The following is an 18,686-nucleotide window of genomic DNA, read 5'->3' on the forward strand; positions in this document are numbered from 1 at the left end:
GGACTACCTGGAGGTCCAAGTCCAATGAATGAAACACTTGAGCGTCGTGTGCAGCCACCAAACATTTATTTATGTTCTCGCGCTCTGAACAAAGACCTCAGTGGAACTGTGCAACCCTTCCAGTAACCCTCTAACTTGAATGGAAAGCAAAAACCATAGTTGGCCACAGTGTAATAACATAAAAGGAGGATGATTAAAAACTGTGGGCCTCCACCGTCAGGAGCACGCCTGCTGAGTAATTACCTTCTCCCCGATTACAGAGCGCCACCTATAGTGGCCCCCCGGTATTACACCAAACCCAAACACCAACACACAAACAAACAAACAAAAATTTGGTGTTAGTAAAAACTCCGACAGAACTGACAACAAATTTAGTGCAGGAGCTCGAACACTTTAAATAACGGACAAACGGGTCGTTGATTTTTGCTAAAACCGCTGAGTCACTGTTCAAAACCAAATTGAATACGTTTTCATTTCATTTTTAAAGAATGCTCACATTTAACATGTTGCTTATTGATAAAATCAATTCATCGTTTTTGCATTGATGTCAGCTCTATGATTTAGTTTCTTCCTTTTTGGCACCGATGAGCTTCCGTACCGGTTCTCGTGGCCCTGGAAGTTTTAAACTTGTCTTTGGACGTCGTCAGACGCCAAGCAAAAAAAAAAAAAAATCAGATAATAATCAGACTGAAGCCGAAGTGATCGACATGTTGGATCTTTGTGTTGGGAGGTTTAAGATCTCAGCGTGGCTGAGCGCTCCGCTCACAGCACCTCTAACAGTTCTGTCCAGTTCTGCTTCCCAAAGGCTGGAAACTCCTCCTGCTCACTGATTGGCCACCGGCTCCGGCTCCTCCTCCATCGGCTGGCTGCTGAAGCCGCTGTCAACGGTGGCTTCTGATTGGACGGAGAAACGCCAGGTTGACGTGCGTCTACGAGTGGGTGGGGACGTGCGTGTGTGTGTGTGTGTGTGTTACCAGTGTTGTGTTTCTCGTGTTGCCTTTCCGTGTTTCTCAGAAGTCGAACTCCTTCGGACAGGCCGAGATCCTGCAGAGCTTCGATCAGAACCTGGACCGGACCTCCCGCCAGCTGGACACACGCTACTGTCAGACTGCTGCTGCGTGTCATGTGATCAGAGGGGGCGGAGTCCCACCGCTTACCTTGTAGTGCTGCAGCAGGTGAAGACACGGCGCCTTTGAGTCCACGTACAGCTGACTCAGCGTTTTCATGCCCAGTTTCTCTGCCAGCCTCATCCAGGGAACATCTGTGTCGCTCAGCACGTCCATGAGCTGGGTCACCGTGTCCTCGTCCAGGCTCGTAGACTCCGCCCCTGCAACGCCGCCAATATTAGCGTCATACATGCAATCGCACTCAGCTCTGAACTTTGACCTTTGACAGGAACATTTGTGTGACTCCGTTGGAGAGCAGGACGAACCTTCAGAGGTGGGTTTCATCTTCTTACTGCTGGAACAGTTGGACTTTGGACTGTTTCTGGAGTTCAACAGGTTCCTCACCTGAGGACACAAAGAGGACATTAGGAGACAAGGACACAGGAGAGGAGGACACACACCAGGCTGGTGACCTGCTTACTTTTTGACAGTTGGCGAGGTCCAGGGGGGTGTGTCCTCGCTTGCGCGTGACCGCCTGCCGGGTCTCTCCATCCGGCTCGTCTTCATCTGAGGAGGAGCTGCAGACGAGCGGCTCGTCGTTCTCCACGTTTTTGTCGGCGCCTGAGGAACGTCGACTCGTTCATCAACACCGAATCTGCCGATTGGCGATCAAACAAACCCGACCGGAAAATGTCGATCCAACGTCACCTGCAGCAACGAGCATCGAGCAGAGCGTCGGCGAGCCCAGGCTGGCGGCCAGGTGCAGAGGTGTGTTCCCGCCAAACGAGCACGCGTTGACCTCCGCCTTCAGCTGCACACAGGGCAGATTCAGCTAATGCAACGTGGCGTGATGGTGACATCACTGGCGTGGCGTTTGTGGTACCTCTGTGATCAGCGTGCAGGCCACCTTGAACAGGTTCTCCCTCACAGCCAGGTGGAGGGCGGTGTTTCCGCTCTTCTGCTCGGGCGCGTTGATTTTGGCTCCGCCCTCCACCAGCAGGCGGAGGCAGCGCTCGCCGTCCCTCCTCACGGCGAGGTGGAGAGGATGGAGACCTGACCCGGGAAACACCCATGATGCTTTGCTTCTTTAAACGGGATGATCACGCGTTTGAGCGTCCCTCACCGTGATAGTCGGAGCTGTTGACCACGTGGGCGTGGCTTTCTCCCAGGTGGGCCAGTAGGAGGCGGAGTACGGCGCTGTCACCAGCGAGCGATGCCAGGTGGACGGGACTGCGGCCATCTTTGTCCAGCAGACTGGGGTCGACTCCCGCCCTCAGGAGCATCTCCACCACCTTCACCTGGCGGGTGATCACGGCGAGGTGCAGAGGCGTCTGCAGGCACAGGAAGTGACGCAATCAGGTACAACTGTTGGCTGTACATTTATTAGCTTCATGGCGCTAATGTCAATCAAATCCACCATCCAGAGGAATTAGGTGCCATTGCAGTGATGTTAGCCCCGTTGACGTTAGCATGGAGCTAGCGGGCCGTACCTGCAGCAGGTGATTGGCCGTGTTGAGGATGTTTTGTTGTTGGCTGCTCAGCAGAGTCTGGATCAGCTGCTGGATCACTCCTGTCTGCTGGTGAATGATGGCCAGGTGCAGCGGACTGCAGGAAAAACCAGACAAATTCAAAGTCAGCCCTGAGATTTGGTCGCCGGCCCACTGGACTCAAGCAAGTTCTGACTGACGTGTCTCCGTTGGTGTCCTGGACCCCACACAGGTGTCTCTGGACAGCCAGCAGGACCCGGGCGTCTCCGGTGCTGCAGTACTGCAGCAGGGCGGCGGCGGTCTGCCGGGCACTCTGAGACACCCTGTTGTGGAGGGCGGTTGCTGGAAATCAAGGTCACATGATGAGTCCCATGATTAAAAAGGGTGACGTAATCACGCGTGTCTGCATAACACGCCATGTCTGGTTGTCATGACGACAGTCTCACCGATCTGAAACAGCTGATGCTGCAGTGGCGCAGCGGCGCTCTGTCCCCTCGGCTGTCCGACCCTCTGTGATGGAGGGGCGGAGCATGACATCTGAGCCCCGCCCCCTCCGTTAAAACCAGTGAAGCCAGGGAAGAAAACCCCTCCTCCTCCGTTCATCTGCTGGTTAAACTGGTATCCTGACAGAAACCGGACCGTCAGTATCTTTCTCACCGAGTCCGTTTACGTGACCCGAAAAATCCGATACTTGTAAGAATCCGATCTTCAAATCCAGCAATCAGATTTGTTGGTCATAAATACTCGTAAATACATGTTGGCTCATGTTCACCTATTGGCTACGTCAGGACAAAATAGATCAGATTAATGAGTGTGCTAGCGTGGGTGTGTTAATCAGATTATATATAATCAGATTACTCAGAAACTGCCTCCTCCTCCCAAACCCACCTCCTCCCCTCCCAACCCACCTCCTCCTCCTCCTCCCCACCTCCTTCTCCAAACCCACCTCCTCCTCCTCCTCCTCCAAACCCCCTCCTCCTCCTCCTCCCCTCCCCACCTCCTTCTCCAAACCCACCTTCTCCTCCTCCCCACCTCCTCCTCCTCCTCTCCCCTCCCCACCTCCTCCTCCAAACCCCCTCCTCCTCCTCCTCTCCTCCTCCTCCTCCTCCCCACCTCCTCCTCCAAACCCACCTCTTCCTCCCCTCCCAAACCCACCTCCTCCTCCAAACCCACCTCTTCCTCCCCTCCCAAACCCACCTCCTCCTCCAAACCCACCTCCTCCTCCTCCTCCTCCTCCTCCTCCTCCTCCTCCAAACCCGGCTCCTCCTCCAGCTCCTCCTCTCCAGGACTCGTAGTGAGGCAGTGGTTTCTGCTTCTTTCTCAGCACCTCCTCTTTGTCTGAGCAGCAGGAGGCAGACCTTCACATTCGGAAGCAACTGGCGGTGGATTTAAAAGGGGCGGGGCTTACCTTGGACATGAGGGATGTAGGTGAACTGTTTCGGGTCACTGCTGTCGCCGGCCTTCTTCCTTTTCAGCTGCAGGAACACGGTGACGGGACGCTCGATCTCTGCGCTGTGATAGGGCGGCGTCTTGAACACGATGGCGTACTGTGGAGATAACAGGTCATCAGGGTGCTGCAGTCTTACGGAAACAGGAAGTGGCGAATCCTTCATTCGGGGAAATTGTGCTCATCGCTCCACTTTCTCTGCTGTCCTCCAGCCAACACTCACTTCATCCTTTAATTCTCACACATTCCTGGTTTCTTCACCTGTTTGTGAACATCTGTAGGTGAGAAGTCGCCAAACGCCTCCCAGCCTCCCTCATCCTCCTCATAGAAACGGATCTCGATGTCGTCTGGGGAGCACAGCAGCATGATGGGATGTTTTCGGGGAGCCCGGCGGACGGGCAGAGAGGATGCCTTTTCTTACCTTTCTGGACTTTGTCGCAGAGCAGGAAGATCTCGTCCCCTCCCAGAACCGTCCCGCACGTCTTATCCATGCGTGAGATTTTCAGGTTGGAGGCATTCGGAGATTCTGCAGGAAAAACAGCGACAGGAAACTGAGCACCTCCCCCAGCTCGCACGTGCGCCACCTCCTAAACCAGTCGCTTATGGACTCACTGCTGTCATAGATGGCGTTGGAGACGACAGGTTTCAGCGCCCGTGTGAACCCGCCGTTGCTGTCCTGCAGGTACGCGGTGAACTTCAGCCTGACGATGTTCAGGTCCATCACCTTCCCCAGCTCCTTCGCCTCCTTCAGGATGGAGCTTTCCTCCAAATCTGAGGGATCAAAAGGGTTTAATCCCAAACTGGCGCTCGCGTCGTATCGTTAGCGTGAACATTCACGTCGCCGCGGCGACCCCAAACTGATCAAATAAGTCAAAACGTCTTGGATGACGTCGACGTAGATGCTGTGTGTTGATTGGCTGGCGGCGGTCATGTGATGCCTGACCTGTCAGGAGACAGTGGGCGGCTTTCTGTCGTCTCCTCTCTTCTCTGAGCCTCTTGTTCAGGACCTCCACCACACTTTTCTTGGTCACATGGAGGATCCCCAGATTGCTGAATCTGCAGGAGGTGACATCACAAAGTGAAGCCCGCTGTGTTTCTGACGAGCGAAGGAATCTGATTGGACACTGACGAGGCTGTGAGGTCATTGGGGCCCACGTCCACCATGCAGGTGCCGTTCTCGGTGCAGTGACGGCCCACCAGGCTGTGCGCGTGGACGCGAGGGGGGTCGGTGTGCGTCACCAGCTGCACCTCTACGCGGGCGTGACCCACGTAATTACTGATCTGTTTACCAAAACAAAAAAATAGATGGTTCAGTCCAGAGTTCATCCCAAACACAAGCTAACGGCCTTCAGCTGTATAAAGGTCATCAGAAGGTCGGCACCTTCACGGTGGGGTAGGTTCTCCGGTTCTTCTCACTGGAGGCTCCTGGAAGTCCACCGTGGGACGGACCCTCACACTCGTAACGGAAGCGAAATCCTCTCTGCCAACGCACGAGAAGGTGTCAGACGCGACGTGAGCCGGGAAACCAAACCGTTTTTAACGCATTCCCTGTGGTTAACGTGTCGCTGGGCTGCAGACAGGAAGCGCGGTCGGTCTCACCTGTTTGGGCTCCTCGATGATCTGGATGTACGGACCGTGAGCTGAAACATCAACATGCGGTCAGATTTTTATCGCTAGAAGATCTGTTTCTACGTTCTGTGCTTTAGGCTGGACCACTGGTAGCAAAATCTGAGGGAAGGACACCCGCATGTCCTGTGTACCTGTCTCGGGTATGTAAGGTTCCGTCTTTATGTCCACTGGAGGAATGTAGTCGTACTGCATCAAATTCATCTGCAGCTGAAGGACACAGCAGATCGGAGATCAGTAGATGGTTAAATGAGCTCTGCTCAGCGTCCAGTGTCTCCAGCGTCCAACGCTGGATGCTCAGGTTGTTTATTTAAAGAAGGTTTCAGTAACTTGATCAATCAGCTGATCGATACAATAAAACCTCAGATTCTAGAAGTTCTTTTGGTTTTACGTCCATATTTTTGGGGAATCATTTACATGTAACGGTTGCGTGTAACTTTATCATCGTATCAGCGTCCGTCCATGCGCCACGCGTCAACAAGAGTTTACTCTTGGAGCACTTTCGTGTCCCCACAAAAGCCCAAATCAAACCTATTCCCTCGGAAATCAAGATTATCTGAGGAAAACGATCAAAAATCAACTCACATCGTTTTCGTAGACGTTGATATACTGAGCCTCAGTCATCCTGAAACATGAAGAAAAGCAAGAAGTTAAACCGACACCCAGCCTGGACCCTCCGAAGCCCTGACGGAGTGAGAGGCAGAAAAATGTCCTCACTTCCCAAAAATGTCCTCACTGTCAGAGAATGTGGAGTTTGGAACTCAATACATAGCGTGTACAAGCGCGCATGCACACGCACACACACGCACACACACACACACACACACACACACACCACACACACACACACACACACACACACACACACACACACACACACACACACACACACACACACACAGCCTGACTTGAGTCACTTTAATTTCCCTCGTCTGTCACTAAAAGTCCCGGCGTCACAACAGAAGTAAATATCTAGCCATCTACCTCTCGATCTGTGTGTGCGTGTGCGTGTGTGTGTGTGTGTGTTTCTCTGTCTACCCGCCCCCCCCATCTGTTTTCAGTCACTTCCTGGAAGTGGCCACGTGTAGGAAAACCCCCAAGAATTCCAGATGAGCAGTGTGAGGGAGCTGGGCAGCTTATGCAACACAGAGCGTTCTGGTCTCAAATGAAAACCATCGGTCCAGAATCCTGCAGCCCGACACCAATAGGACCAGTTTTAAATGCAGATTAACTGGATTCAGTCAGATGAATGAAAAGACTCCAGTTACGGGCGGAGGTCAGGCTTTAGAACTGTTTCAAAAACATCGCTTAAGCGTCTGTGTGCTAACTCTGACTGATGATTGACTAAAGAAATCCACAATGACAACAGGCAATTATTGCATAATAAGGTAGCAGGCTAACACAACTGGATAAACTCCTGGGCAAAATAACAGATTTTGCCTTTTGAAATGTACTTTTAAAGGTCTCTGAAAGCAACAATAGCACGCATAAATTCAACAACAGCCCATAATGACTGATCATTCAGATTCCAGTGACTGTATCGGCGCAGAGATGTGTTTAAGAAATTTCTGTGATTTCATAATAAAGACAAAAAGACTTCTTCAAACTTTCATATTTAAACTCAAATGCAAAATTTAAGGACAAACCTGAGAAAACGTCCCGAAATTTCATGTTCTGACCTCCTGACTCACTTCACTTCCACTTTTCTTGTCACATCTTTTTGGTGCTTTTTGTTTTCTCATTTTTTGACTTCCTGTCCCTCATCAGAAAAACCCGCCTCACAGTCGAGGGACAGCCCCCCCCCCCCAGAGCAGCCAATGGGACAGAGCTTAATGTAAAGCTGCAGCGGGGAAAGTTTCACTCGGTTTCTCTGTAACAGACTCTTGTTTACCTTAATTATGAACGTTTTCTTCAGGTACTCATTTCATGACAAAAAAACAAACATTTTTGTCACAAATATCCATCAAACAACATCAAAATTGAGACCTGAAAGAAAGCGACCGGATTTCTTTGTAACACCAGGGTAATGAGCTGAGTTAATTCTTAATATTTGTTGATTTTTCCTATTAAAATGCTTAATTTTGTTCTGAAACTGTCACCAGTTTTGACAACTGGAGGCAACTTAAGCAACCACTGTCCAATACAGCAGAAGGGAATTTTAATAAATTGATAAAGCAAAGGGAGAAAAAACCCCCTAAAAAAATCAATTTTGACTGATGAGTAATATTAACAAGTATTTAATACTCAGATCTGTTCAAGGCTACCGTTGTTCAAGGCTACCGTTGTTCAAGGCTACCGTCTAAACTGGTGGAACACCAATCAAACAATAACAACATGAATGGAAAGATTAGTGAGCTAATGCTGTTAGCCAGCTGATGACAATAAATAATACAACACATACAATAAAAGGTGGATTTCAGATAATAGATTGTTTAAATCTATGCTGTTGATGCACGTACCTGAGGGCTCCAGCCATTTCAACTGATGATGATGAAGTGATGAAGACTCAGCTGACTCAGTGATGGTTGTTCCTCCTTCTGGGTTTTTCTTCTTCTGTTTGAATAAAAATATGAGGAAAAATCTGACATTTATGAGTGCGTGTGTTTGTGCAAGTGCGTGTTTCATAGGGTATTTCCACTCTTCCTCCTCACTGATTATTCACGGACAATCCTAAATTTCCAGCAGACTGAAGAACTGAATCTGCTGCATTGATCTTGGCATCAAGGCTGAAGCAGAGTGGAAACTGTTTGCATGAACCTGTTGGTGCAGCTCGAATCTCATGCAAGCGTGACCTCTTTAACGCTACAACTAAAGGGGAAAACTATAAAAGAATAGAAAAGGTGTAAAAATGAATCAAAAGAAAGTTTACAGTCACTCTGAAAGTTAAAAAAACAAACAAACATTTTAACACCATAAAGCAACCATTGGTCAGCTACAATAGTCACGTTGGAGCATCACCTCAATAAAGTTTCTATCACTCAGAAAAAAATTACCCTGTTTTGATCTGGAGGCCTTAAAAAACCTGTTAAACTCAGGTTTTCTAAACCCTAACCCTAACCCTAACCCTAACCTTAACCCTTTATATTGAAAAGCAACATAAACAATTACCCAATGTAATGATTCCATCAATAATTTACGCGTTGATGTCTATTTGATCACGAGACATTGATTAGTGATAATGATCCTCCAACACTAACGTAGAAGTTATTGAATCTCGTCCCCCCCCAAACAACCCGATCAGTGCAGTTTCTTGTCTTTAACACAAAGGTTTTTATCGATTAATGACCCGAGTACAAGTGTCAATAAACCTTGCGGGCGTCTCTCAGTAACCAGCTGATCAGCAGCTTCTCTGATCAATAGGCAACACGTCGTCTCACATCATAAAGCCGTTCATGATGGCGTCATCGATAGATATCGATGTTAAAGTTAATATTTTTTAAAAGAAAAAGAGTTTTACCTGTCAACTGCAGCGATGTCCGACTCAACAACACAAAACTCCAGTGGAGAGAACAAAAACGTCTCAACACTACATACTGTTTCCTGTTGTTACTTTCAAAATAAAATCAAGAGCCACGTTTCGTACAAAAAAATGTATTCAGTAGGGGGAACACAAAATTCTGTTTTTAGAAACTGAAACGATTTTTCCTCAAATGACTTTGTCAGGATTTTTTTTTACTTCACTATTAGTAGAAAAACACGTGCATCGCGCAACCGTAATTCTCCTTTAATTTGAAGATCTTTTTCTCCCGGAAATGCAGTCCTCGCGCTTGGACTATTCAGCAGCGCCTCATTGAGGTCGGAAAGCCCCGCAGCTGGAGGGGAATTCCGTAGACACGTGGTAAATAGAGCCCGCTGATTGGTGGACGGAGCAGAAGAGCCACGCGCCGAATCGATGCCCTATCAAAATAAAAGGTCTCACCTCCTTCACCGGCCGCATTAAAATGCGTCAAATATCACGTTTATATTCAAGATAAAATTTGTCTTGGTGTGAACTTTAAATCACGAGGACACACGGAAGTAAACCATATATTTCATACGATGTAAAATGTGGGTGACACGCACTTGCACACGCACACATGAGGATTCGTTTTGAATGTTTATTCTTTTCAGTAACATTTGATTCCAATATAATCTCAAAGGCAGAAAATATAGTTTCAGCTCATTTTCGCAGGATGCCGCAGGGAAGCCGCACCCCAACAGACCTGCTTCATTCTCGGTCTCCACGGAGATGACAATGAACTCTCGCACTGACAATTCTTTTTAAGGCACAGTAAACAATAACAGCAATAATAAAAATAAAGCTGTGGGGTTTGTTTGAAATTTTCTGCCCCTTTAATTGCATAGGCGAATGTCTGCAGACGTCATATTAATCTGGTTGTGTTTATGGATGTTAGCAGCACTTAAAAGCTGATCAATACACTTTTAAAGTCCTGAGGAGTTATTTTTGTTATAAAAAATATTTCTGTGCAAAGTCTGAGCTCACCGATAGATCAAAAGTGTGTGAACACCCAGAAGTAGCAATGTTGATAACACAAACATCCTCTTTGATCCAGCAATTCATTTGTAGTGAAATGTGATTTTTACCCCCATCAAATTCAGGAATAAAAGAAATGAGTTTTTCTGTTGTTTAACTTTGCAGAAAAACAAAGAACCTGAGGATTCTCTAAGAAGAGCAGGTGTCCACAGACTTTTGTCCTGGTTTCCTGTTTCTCTTGGTGTGAGTGAAGCGGCCGATTCGACTCAAACATCTTTGGTTCGGGTTCAAGAGAAGAAAAAAAATAAGACATTCATCCAATCAGAGGCAGTGTGAACCAGAGAGAGACAGAAAGACAGACGCAGGTGACACACAGGTGTGTCTATGTGAAGATAAGACCGGCCTCGTTGTAAACCTGGAAAACCTTCTCGATGGCGTTGACGTACGCTGCCGTCCGTAGATCCAAACCCAGGTTGTACTTGTTAGCTGTCCGCATGATTTGCTGTGGGGGGGGGAGAGACGAGAGAAAATAGTTTGAGTGTGTGTTCTTGCACGTGATACATACTGTTGTGAGGACTAGAAAATACATTTCATAAGCAAACTGAGGACAGTTTTTTAGTTTGGAAGCTTGTCAGAAGGCCTAAAACTCATGTTGGTGACGTACGACTAACAAACCCACCACTGTGGCGGTTTGGTCTGTGTGGCGAAGGCACAAATATCAGACTGGGCCAAAGGCACCATGAGGGGCAGCTCAAAACCATCTACTCCAGTGAAACCAGTAAACCCCCCAAGGTTTGAGAGGAAGCTTAATGAATACCATAAATAGGAAATAAAGCACTGTGTGCAAACAAAAGCCTTATTTCTCTGAAGGGTCCTGACAGAAAGTGTTTGAGAGCCACTGAGGTGTGTGTCTAAGAAAGTCCCCACAAAGTGGGAAGAACAAAATCTCTCTGTTACTACGTGTGCTTGTTACCCGGGCTGATCTCTCCATGGTGAAGGCGAGTCCTGAGTGAACGATGTCTTTCTCTGACGCTCCCTGAAAGCACCATCAACAATTTATACATGGAGTCTGTGTTTGTAGCATTTTATAAAGCATTAATAATAATGTGCACTCACAGCAATCCTGGTCTGGAATTCAGTTGTGGGGACGATGGGGATGGCGCCTCCGTGTTTCCCGAACTTCCTCTCCAAACTCTCCTGAACAGACACTGAAGACAGAGTGAAACCGTCAGACGATGGTGAGTTGGCTGTTGCCAGGGAAACGCTGCAGCGACGGTTGTAATTCAGTAACGTGGCAGCAGGGGGAGCGCTTACTGAGCAGGTGGTAGTTTGAGTCCCGCTCGTATTTGAAGGTGAGTCGACCGTAGCTGACGTGATTCAGGTTCTTCAGCCACTCAAAGTAAGAGACCGTCACTCCACCGGCATTCAGGTACATGTCCTGAAACAGACAGCAAGAAGGAATAAGCTCACCCACTCCGGAATGTGGCAGGAAGTCCATGTTAGAGGGCAACTGACCGGAATGACCAAGACGTTTCTCTCCAAGAAGATTCGGTCGGCCTCGGGCGTGGTGGGACCGTTGGCACCTTCAGCAATGATCTGAAAGGAATGAAGGTCAGCCGTGATGGAACATCAAAGCCCACAGAAGTGAGGACGGCGCACCTTGGCTTTGATCTTGTGCGCGTTGCTCTTGGTCAGCTGTTTCTCACTGGCGGCGGGAATCAGGATGTCACAGTCGGCCTCCAGGATGCTTCCCTCATAGGGCGTCGAGTCTGGGAAACCCACGATGGTCCCGTTAGCCTGCAGACGAAAATCACAAAGCATTGATTGGCACTAACACACCCGTGCTAATGATTATTGATCAGGAATGACCAGTCCGCATCCATGTTTAGAGGTCTGACGCGTTGGCATTGAGGGTCATTGACGGGCACTGACCAGTTTGTAGTCTTCCAGCTCCTTGGGATCGATGCCGTTCGGGTTCCAGATGCTTCCGTCCATTTCTCCGACGCCGATGCACTTTGCCCCGTAGCGATGAAGGTAACGCATCGAGTGAAGACCCACGTTACCGAAACCCTGCAAGACAATAAGAGGAAAAACTTTACTTTAGTTTCCAAGGAGTTTGTGTTTTTGTGTTCAGGGAGGCGGGGTTAAAGGTCAACCCAGGAGCACGCGCAGAAAATAGACCACAGTTAATTTGTGACTAATGAACTAAACGGTTATTGAGATAACCCGTTAAAATTGCTACTCCCCCCACACACATGCACGCCACAACGGAGACACGTGTACCTGGATGACAAAGGTCTTGTCCTGGAAGCCAGGACACATCCCCAGCTGGCTCATGTAAGCCGCTTCATTGATGAAGTTCTCGATGCCGTGGAAAACGCCGCGGCCCGTGGCGGAGATTCGGCCATGGATTCCTCCCTGGCTGATGGGTTTGCCCGTGACGCAGGCGTGAGCGTTGATGTCCTGAAGAGGACAAAGAGCGAAAAGAAACAAATGCGATGAATTTCAGGCTCCAACAAAAAAAAACAAAGAAAAATACCATCAGAATAGACTCGAGCACAAGAAGAAATCTAATGGCCAACACTCAAATATCCTAAAGTTTCTACAAAGGAAAGCTTTTAAAAGTGAGATTTGAGATGATTCCCACCATTAGAACGGCTGTATTTGTAGGGTCAGAGTTAGGAATGTGATTAATTTGCTTCGTAACATAAAAATATTGACTAAACAATATTTTTATATCCCAGCATACAATGCAAACGTCTGCTAGTTATACCATGTGACCAGATGGGAATTTTTCTTGATTTTACATATATGAATATAATTCCCCAAAACATCCTAAAACATCTGACCTCCCCGTGCTGGTTGGCTGCATTATCATAATAAGATTTAAAATGGAGACATAAGGAGGCATTTTTATTTATACTTTTATTCAAACCTTCATATATGAAAGTTTTTGATATAAACCACTAGGTGCAGTACCACTTGAGCCGGTGGGGGCAGTGTTCAGCATGTTGAAATCAACCATTTACCCATTTAATGTGTACGTTGATTCATAAGCAGCAGATGGTTTTAATCAAGGAGCCTTTTAAAACTTCACAAAAGAGGGTTTCCCCTAAACAAACCCAGGGACTCAGACCAAAGGTCACCAAGTCTAAAATCTAAAGAGTTCATCTAAAGATTTCACAGGGATCAGGTTTTACCTGCGACACTGGTCCCTGGATTAGAAGAGTGAGGGGGTCAGTCTGTCGACAACCAACGATAGCTGTGATTCAAAACAGAGCGAGCCGGCGACTCACAGAACAGGATTTAAAGGCAGCAGCTCCCATGATCCTCAGCAAATAACCACAGCTGGAACCAAAGATGCACTCTTGTAGAGGGTCTAAAGGGTTTCATAGTTAAATACCACGAGCACCAGCACGGTCCAGCAACCTCAGGGTCAGTCTGGTCCCACTTAGACCAATTTTAAGTGATCCGCCTGGACCAGAATGAGAAACAGTAGCTTGGTAGCAACTCACATAGTGCCCCATGGTGGTGGCGAAGGTGTCGGCGATCCAGGACATCTCCCTCTCCCCGGTGCTCATGTCTGGAGCGGGAACGTCGATACCGGGCCCTGCAGAACCACACATATGTCAACAACAGGCCCGGGGTGCTCAGCTTCTCACATCTGACCCTTCACTGACCGATGAAGCCTTTCTTGGCCAGTTCGATGGTGAATCGTCTGGTGATCTTCTCCAGCTCGTTGTCCTAAACACAGACGCACAAACTAACTATGAACGGAGGGAATCAATTAGACGTCAGTTATCAAAAGTGAAATAACACAGGTAAAACCATCAGCACGGACATGAGACCTGTGGCACCGTGTCACTCTGCCCGCGGTCGGAACGCTGACGAGGGTGGAAAAGGATCCACGAAGCAAAAAAAAAAAAAAAAAAGAAACTTACCGAATATTTCTTTGGGTTGATCTTCACACCAGCTTTGGCTCCACCGAACGGAACATCTGGAACACATCAGCACATTGAGACGAAAACAAACAGTGAGTCGGGACAGAAAATAAAGGCTCTCAGATGTGCGTGTGTGTGTGTGTGTGTGTTTGTGTTTTTCCACTCACCTACAACCGCACATTTGTATGTCATCAGCGATGCGAGAGCTTTCACCTCATCCACAGACACGTCGGTACTGTAGCGGATCCCTGAAACACACATCATCATCATCAGTCATGTTTTATTCTTGTTTATGGCTTTTATATATGGCAGTTAAATCCTGCAGGCAAACACACACACACACACACACACACACACACACACACACACACACACATGCAAGAAACAAAATGGCGTCAGCTGGATCATGGAACAAATGAACAAATGTGGTTTCAGCTTTAAAACCGCAGAGAAGGAGGAGAGAAAAAGGGCGGCAGAAAGTGGAGGAAGAGTTTGGTGGACACGTTGGATGAGTCAGTCGGGCGTGGTGGAAAACCTGTCCTGCTTATGTTCCGTCTTTAGTAGAATTAAAGTAGTTGCATATATGATGGACACGTCTGTCCTCTTTCTGTCCTTCCATCCTGCTGCCCCCCCCCCCCGGTCCTGCTCAAGGTTTCTACCTGTCAAAGTGGGTTTTTCCTGCCACTGTTAATTGCTTTGGCGTCAGACTCCGATTGTGAAATGTGATGTATTTACGACCCCGGCCTCTAGAGGGCGCTGCATCTGGACAGCCCTCTTTTTTTTTTTCCACACTCCGTCCAAGACAACAACAAAAAGACGAATAAAAACATGAACCTGTTCGGCAGCCAGACACGTTTCATTATGCAAACGTCTGGATGGCTTCAAGGTGTGTGTGTGTGTTTAGTACTTTGTGTGGCTGCTTACCAGCCCCTTAAATCACCTTTCTTCATTATTTTATTTTCCATCACGCGCGTACGAGCACGTTCGTTCAGAATTACCTGCAGCCCTTCAACGCTGCTTGTTTTTGCGTTTCTGACATTTACAGAACATTTAGAGAAAGCTTCCGGCTAGTTTCCATCCGAGTCGTTTGTCTCCTCATCTTACTGGGATCACAAACGTCTTTTTAATTTGATGCTAATTCAGAAACAAAGTCCAGTTAAACTTCTTCACTGGTGACAGTGTTTGTTGAACGATGAAAAGTGTCGCACAACTCAAGGTGCACGTTCACACCACGCGGCGGCTGTCACGTCAACCTATGAGCGTGATGCAGATGTGACACAACAAGCCACAAGAAAACACACACCTGGAATCTCTAAACAACGTAAGGTTGTGAGGACCAACCCAAATGTCCTCACCTGTACAGTAACTCTGGTCCTCGAGCCTTAATGTGCACGAGAACACACACACACACACACACACACACACACACACAACCAGAGTGTCAACATTCCAGTCAGGGGAGGAAACCAGACCTAAACCAGACCCAACAACCAGCCCAGGCACACGTGCACACCCTCACACACCAATGAACAAACTGATGGAGGCGTTTGAAAACGTCCACTGATTAAAAATGAACGTACTAAAACACTGAAAATGTTTAGGTCTATATTTTAAAAGCACATTTGATTCGGGACTGTGTTCAGTTTTGTGATATTTTGATGTGTCTGCAGGAGAACAGACATTCCTTCTTTTCCTGGATTTCAGAATTTGGAATCATTTTTCAACTGCTCGACAAACATCGCCAGTATTTTTCATGGCGGTAGAGAACATGTGTGGTTTCTAACATACATGTTCCGTGTGTTGTTTATTTATTCCTCGTAGACTCGCTCCTCACTCTGATTGGCTGTTGACCTCCGGTATAATTCGATATTGCTCAGATTAATTTTATGTCAGGACAATTGTCAACTTTGCAGATTTGGCCCCATCATTTAGACCAAATTAGCTTTTTATTGATTTTCTTACAGTTATAATCGCCCCAGATGTTAGAAATATATAAGTTTGTTTTTTTTTAATATATAAAAAGTAATGGAAAAATAAGGACCCGGAACCAGGATGGGGTTGTGTCTCTAATGTCATTTTCATGAAACTATATTTTCTTTTCACTAAATGTGCCGGCTCCAGATTAGCAGATGAATAAGTTACTTTTGGGACTCGATCAACATGGAAGATTTTGTTCAGCTGAAGTTCTCGGGTATCCGAGGAGCTTATGCGGGTCCCGACCGGTGCCCCTCTCACCTCCCTTGCAGGGTGTGCGGTGCTGGCTGTGCTGAGCCCGGTAGCCCTCGATCACCTCCCACTCCCCGTTGTCTTTCTTGATCGGGAAGCTGACGCTCAGGACGTGGTTGCACGGCTTGATGATTCTCAGGATCCCGCGGACGCGCTTCTTCTTCTGCTCCACGTTCTCCCGGGTCTTCAGGCTCTCCACCAGCTGGTTCTCAACGATAGCGGCTCCACGGTCGAAGAAGCCTTCCACCATAGTGAAGAAGTTCGGGTCGTCGTCCCGGTCCACGGCCTGGCTGTAGCCGCGATGGCGCAACAGGGAGGCGCACGCCGGGAGAAGCGAGTCTGCAGCCGCGGATCGGACGCCGCCTGTCCCGCGGGTAAGCAGCTCTCCGAAGTATCGGTACATTTTACTGTTAAAGTAGCCGGCCGTCCCCAGGACAGTTTGGAGCTGTACAACAGTTGCACGGTGTCAGAGAACTACAGGCGGAATGTTGCGGCGATGGCAGCGGCTCCTCCTTCCTGCCAGCCCTTCCTGTCAGCGCGCGCTGCTGCGCGTTTCTGCGGGTACTTACGGTAAACAACTGACGCGACGCTAGCACCTAAAAGCAGCTTTCAAGCAAGAGTATAAACAACTACTAGCAATAATCTTTGAGAGCTTTATCAGGAACGCGTCTAATTAGAGAATTAAATCACGTATGCCGTCAATTTCAACGTATTTCACAACGTTTCCGCAAGTTTACGTTTTTATCAACAGCATCAGCTTTGGAGCTGACGCAGCATCCGGATTAGAATTTTCACCGTAAAAGCACCGTAAAAGGGATTTAGCACTTAAAAGGAATGTGAAAAGTTATTTGATTTTAGATGATCTCTCGCACTGTTTGTAGTGCTGTTTTATTTGCTTCCGTCTGTAGTTTATGATTGATTCAAATGGTTATTCAGTAGGAGATAAATAAAATCTAGGCAACATCTTAGTGAAATTAATATTGATAAACCATTTTAAATGCAGACTACAAATCACGCGTGAAAGTGTCTGTGTTTTATAACTACAATAGAAAGCATTAAAAATGTAAATGCAGCACGTTTATCTTGAAAATGAGTTTTATTTCCGTGTGATGTTCATAACCACAATAATAAACTGAATTCTGTGATACAATCTTAATATTTTCAGTGTGTGTGTGCTGACAAGACTAGTGTGCTTATTTGGATTCACAAGTGAAGATTTGGGCTGTAGGTGGCGCTGTCAGTTACTGATGGAGTGACAGCAGCAGGTGGTAATCATCACTTAGAGTCACAGAAGGGCGAACTGAAAAAAGAACAGTTTATGACTGAGGCCGCAGCCCATGACGAGACCCCGAGACCCTGAAACCATAGAAGACCATCAGCACCATTTATGGAGCTGATTGATTTGTAAAAAAAAGAAAAAAGAAAAGAAATAAAACCGAGTCAGAAATCTGGAATTATTCTTTCAGGCCAAGAAAAGGTTGTTAATGTTCTGTGAAGACAATGGCAGGCGGTTAAAGTCTGACTTCAACAGGTTAGAAAACTGAAAATAAAACCAGCATTTGTTAAACATTGAGGGTGAACACTGGAGTGTGACATCAGTACCACCCCCTGCTTGCTGCGCTCCCATTGGTCTCCTTCAGCTCGGCCTGTTTAGTGAATCCAGATGTTACTCACACCATGACTGCGTCCATGCAAACCTGATACAGAACCACTTAAACATCTAAGTATATTAGAAAAATCTAAAGGTGGATTATGGTGTCAGGGTTGATGAACTTTTGTGCTTCATATACTTCCATGTTCTCCTCAGCAAAGGTCATGTGTGAGCGGCCAAAGATCCATGTTTTCCTGGGAGATCTGCCCCCCTCCAGCGAGGTCAGGCGCCAACCTCCTGCTGACTTCAAGCACCTGAAGCTCACCTGGCAGGATGGACACCTGCGTCCAGCCGCAGGAGAATCAGATCAGGATGCTCTAAGAGCTGACTGGACCACTGAAGGTTCTGGGCCTCATCATCTGAGCTGCCACCTTGAGGACGAGGGTCCGTCTTCAGATTCAGTTTTTGAGTATCTGGACAGCTGCTTCCCAACAGATCAAGCAGACCATCAGACGGGTTCTAAAGCAAATCTAGGTGTTTCACACCTGACCGAGCAGACTCAGTACCTCTCCACGTGGACTCTGAGCCAGGCCTTGATCCTGAGAGGTAGACATGGAATGCACTCAGCGGCGAGCTCAGAGAAAGCCCTGCAAATTCAGACACCGTCTACAGATGTCCCGGCACCATCGTCCGTCTCCTCCAGCACACCAGAACTCTTCAGTCCCGTCCCTTTGTCGATGGAGGCTTCTGCAGAACTCTTCAGCCAACCTTCGCTGACACTGAGGGCG

The 18,686-nt window shown here is 47.7% G+C and overlaps 2 protein-coding genes across 5 annotated transcripts; both read right to left on the minus strand.

The window, feature by feature from the left end:
- Positions 1–49: 49 nt before the first annotated feature.
- nfkb2 (nuclear factor of kappa light polypeptide gene enhancer in B-cells 2 (p49/p100)) lies at positions 50–8,225 on the minus strand. 3 transcript variants are annotated; one of them, XM_057047455.1, is made up of 23 exons: positions 8,126–8,225; positions 6,252–6,291; positions 5,801–5,876; positions 5,640–5,680; positions 5,422–5,520; positions 5,170–5,321; positions 4,984–5,096; positions 4,653–4,811; positions 4,462–4,566; positions 4,302–4,387; positions 4,002–4,140; positions 3,809–3,931; positions 3,040–3,216; positions 2,794–2,935; positions 2,597–2,711; positions 2,230–2,437; positions 1,990–2,159; positions 1,815–1,917; positions 1,588–1,727; positions 1,433–1,511; positions 1,158–1,327; positions 975–1,086; positions 50–894 (listed from the first exon to the last, which is right to left on the minus strand). In XM_057047455.1, exons 1-23 carry the CDS (start codon positions 8,140–8,142, stop codon positions 824–826), a joined length of 2,637 nt encoding a protein of 878 aa, XP_056903435.1. In that variant the 5' UTR covers positions 8,143–8,225; the 3' UTR covers positions 50–823. The 3 variants fall into 3 exon arrangements, with proteins under 3 accessions (XP_056903435.1, XP_056903436.1, XP_056903437.1); XM_057047456.1 differs by lacking the exon at positions 8,126–8,225 and adding an exon at positions 7,313–7,418; XM_057047457.1 differs by lacking the exon at positions 3,809–3,931.
- Positions 8,226–9,749: 1,524 nt separating this feature from the next.
- On the minus strand, positions 9,750–17,051 carry LOC130533773 (glutamate dehydrogenase, mitochondrial-like). Of its 2 annotated transcripts, XM_057047460.1 has the most exons (14): positions 16,317–17,051; positions 14,249–14,329; positions 14,082–14,137; positions 13,821–13,884; positions 13,656–13,750; positions 13,341–13,382; positions 12,424–12,603; positions 12,073–12,210; positions 11,800–11,937; positions 11,656–11,736; positions 11,455–11,578; positions 11,257–11,348; positions 11,114–11,176; positions 9,750–10,642 (listed from the first exon to the last, which is right to left on the minus strand). In XM_057047460.1, exons 1-14 carry the CDS (start codon positions 16,708–16,710, stop codon positions 10,523–10,525), a joined length of 1,668 nt encoding a protein of 555 aa, XP_056903440.1. In that variant the 5' UTR covers positions 16,711–17,051; the 3' UTR covers positions 9,750–10,522. The 2 variants fall into 2 exon arrangements, with proteins under 2 accessions (XP_056903440.1, XP_056903441.1); XM_057047461.1 differs by lacking the exon at positions 13,341–13,382 and having other exon boundaries at positions 16,317–17,048.
- Between the last annotated feature and the right edge of the window lie 1,635 nt (positions 17,052–18,686).

Source organism: Takifugu flavidus, chromosome 11 (genome assembly GCF_003711565.1).
Source record: "Takifugu flavidus isolate HTHZ2018 chromosome 11, ASM371156v2, whole genome shotgun sequence".
Classification (NCBI taxonomy): domain Eukaryota; kingdom Metazoa; phylum Chordata; class Actinopteri; order Tetraodontiformes; family Tetraodontidae; genus Takifugu; species Takifugu flavidus.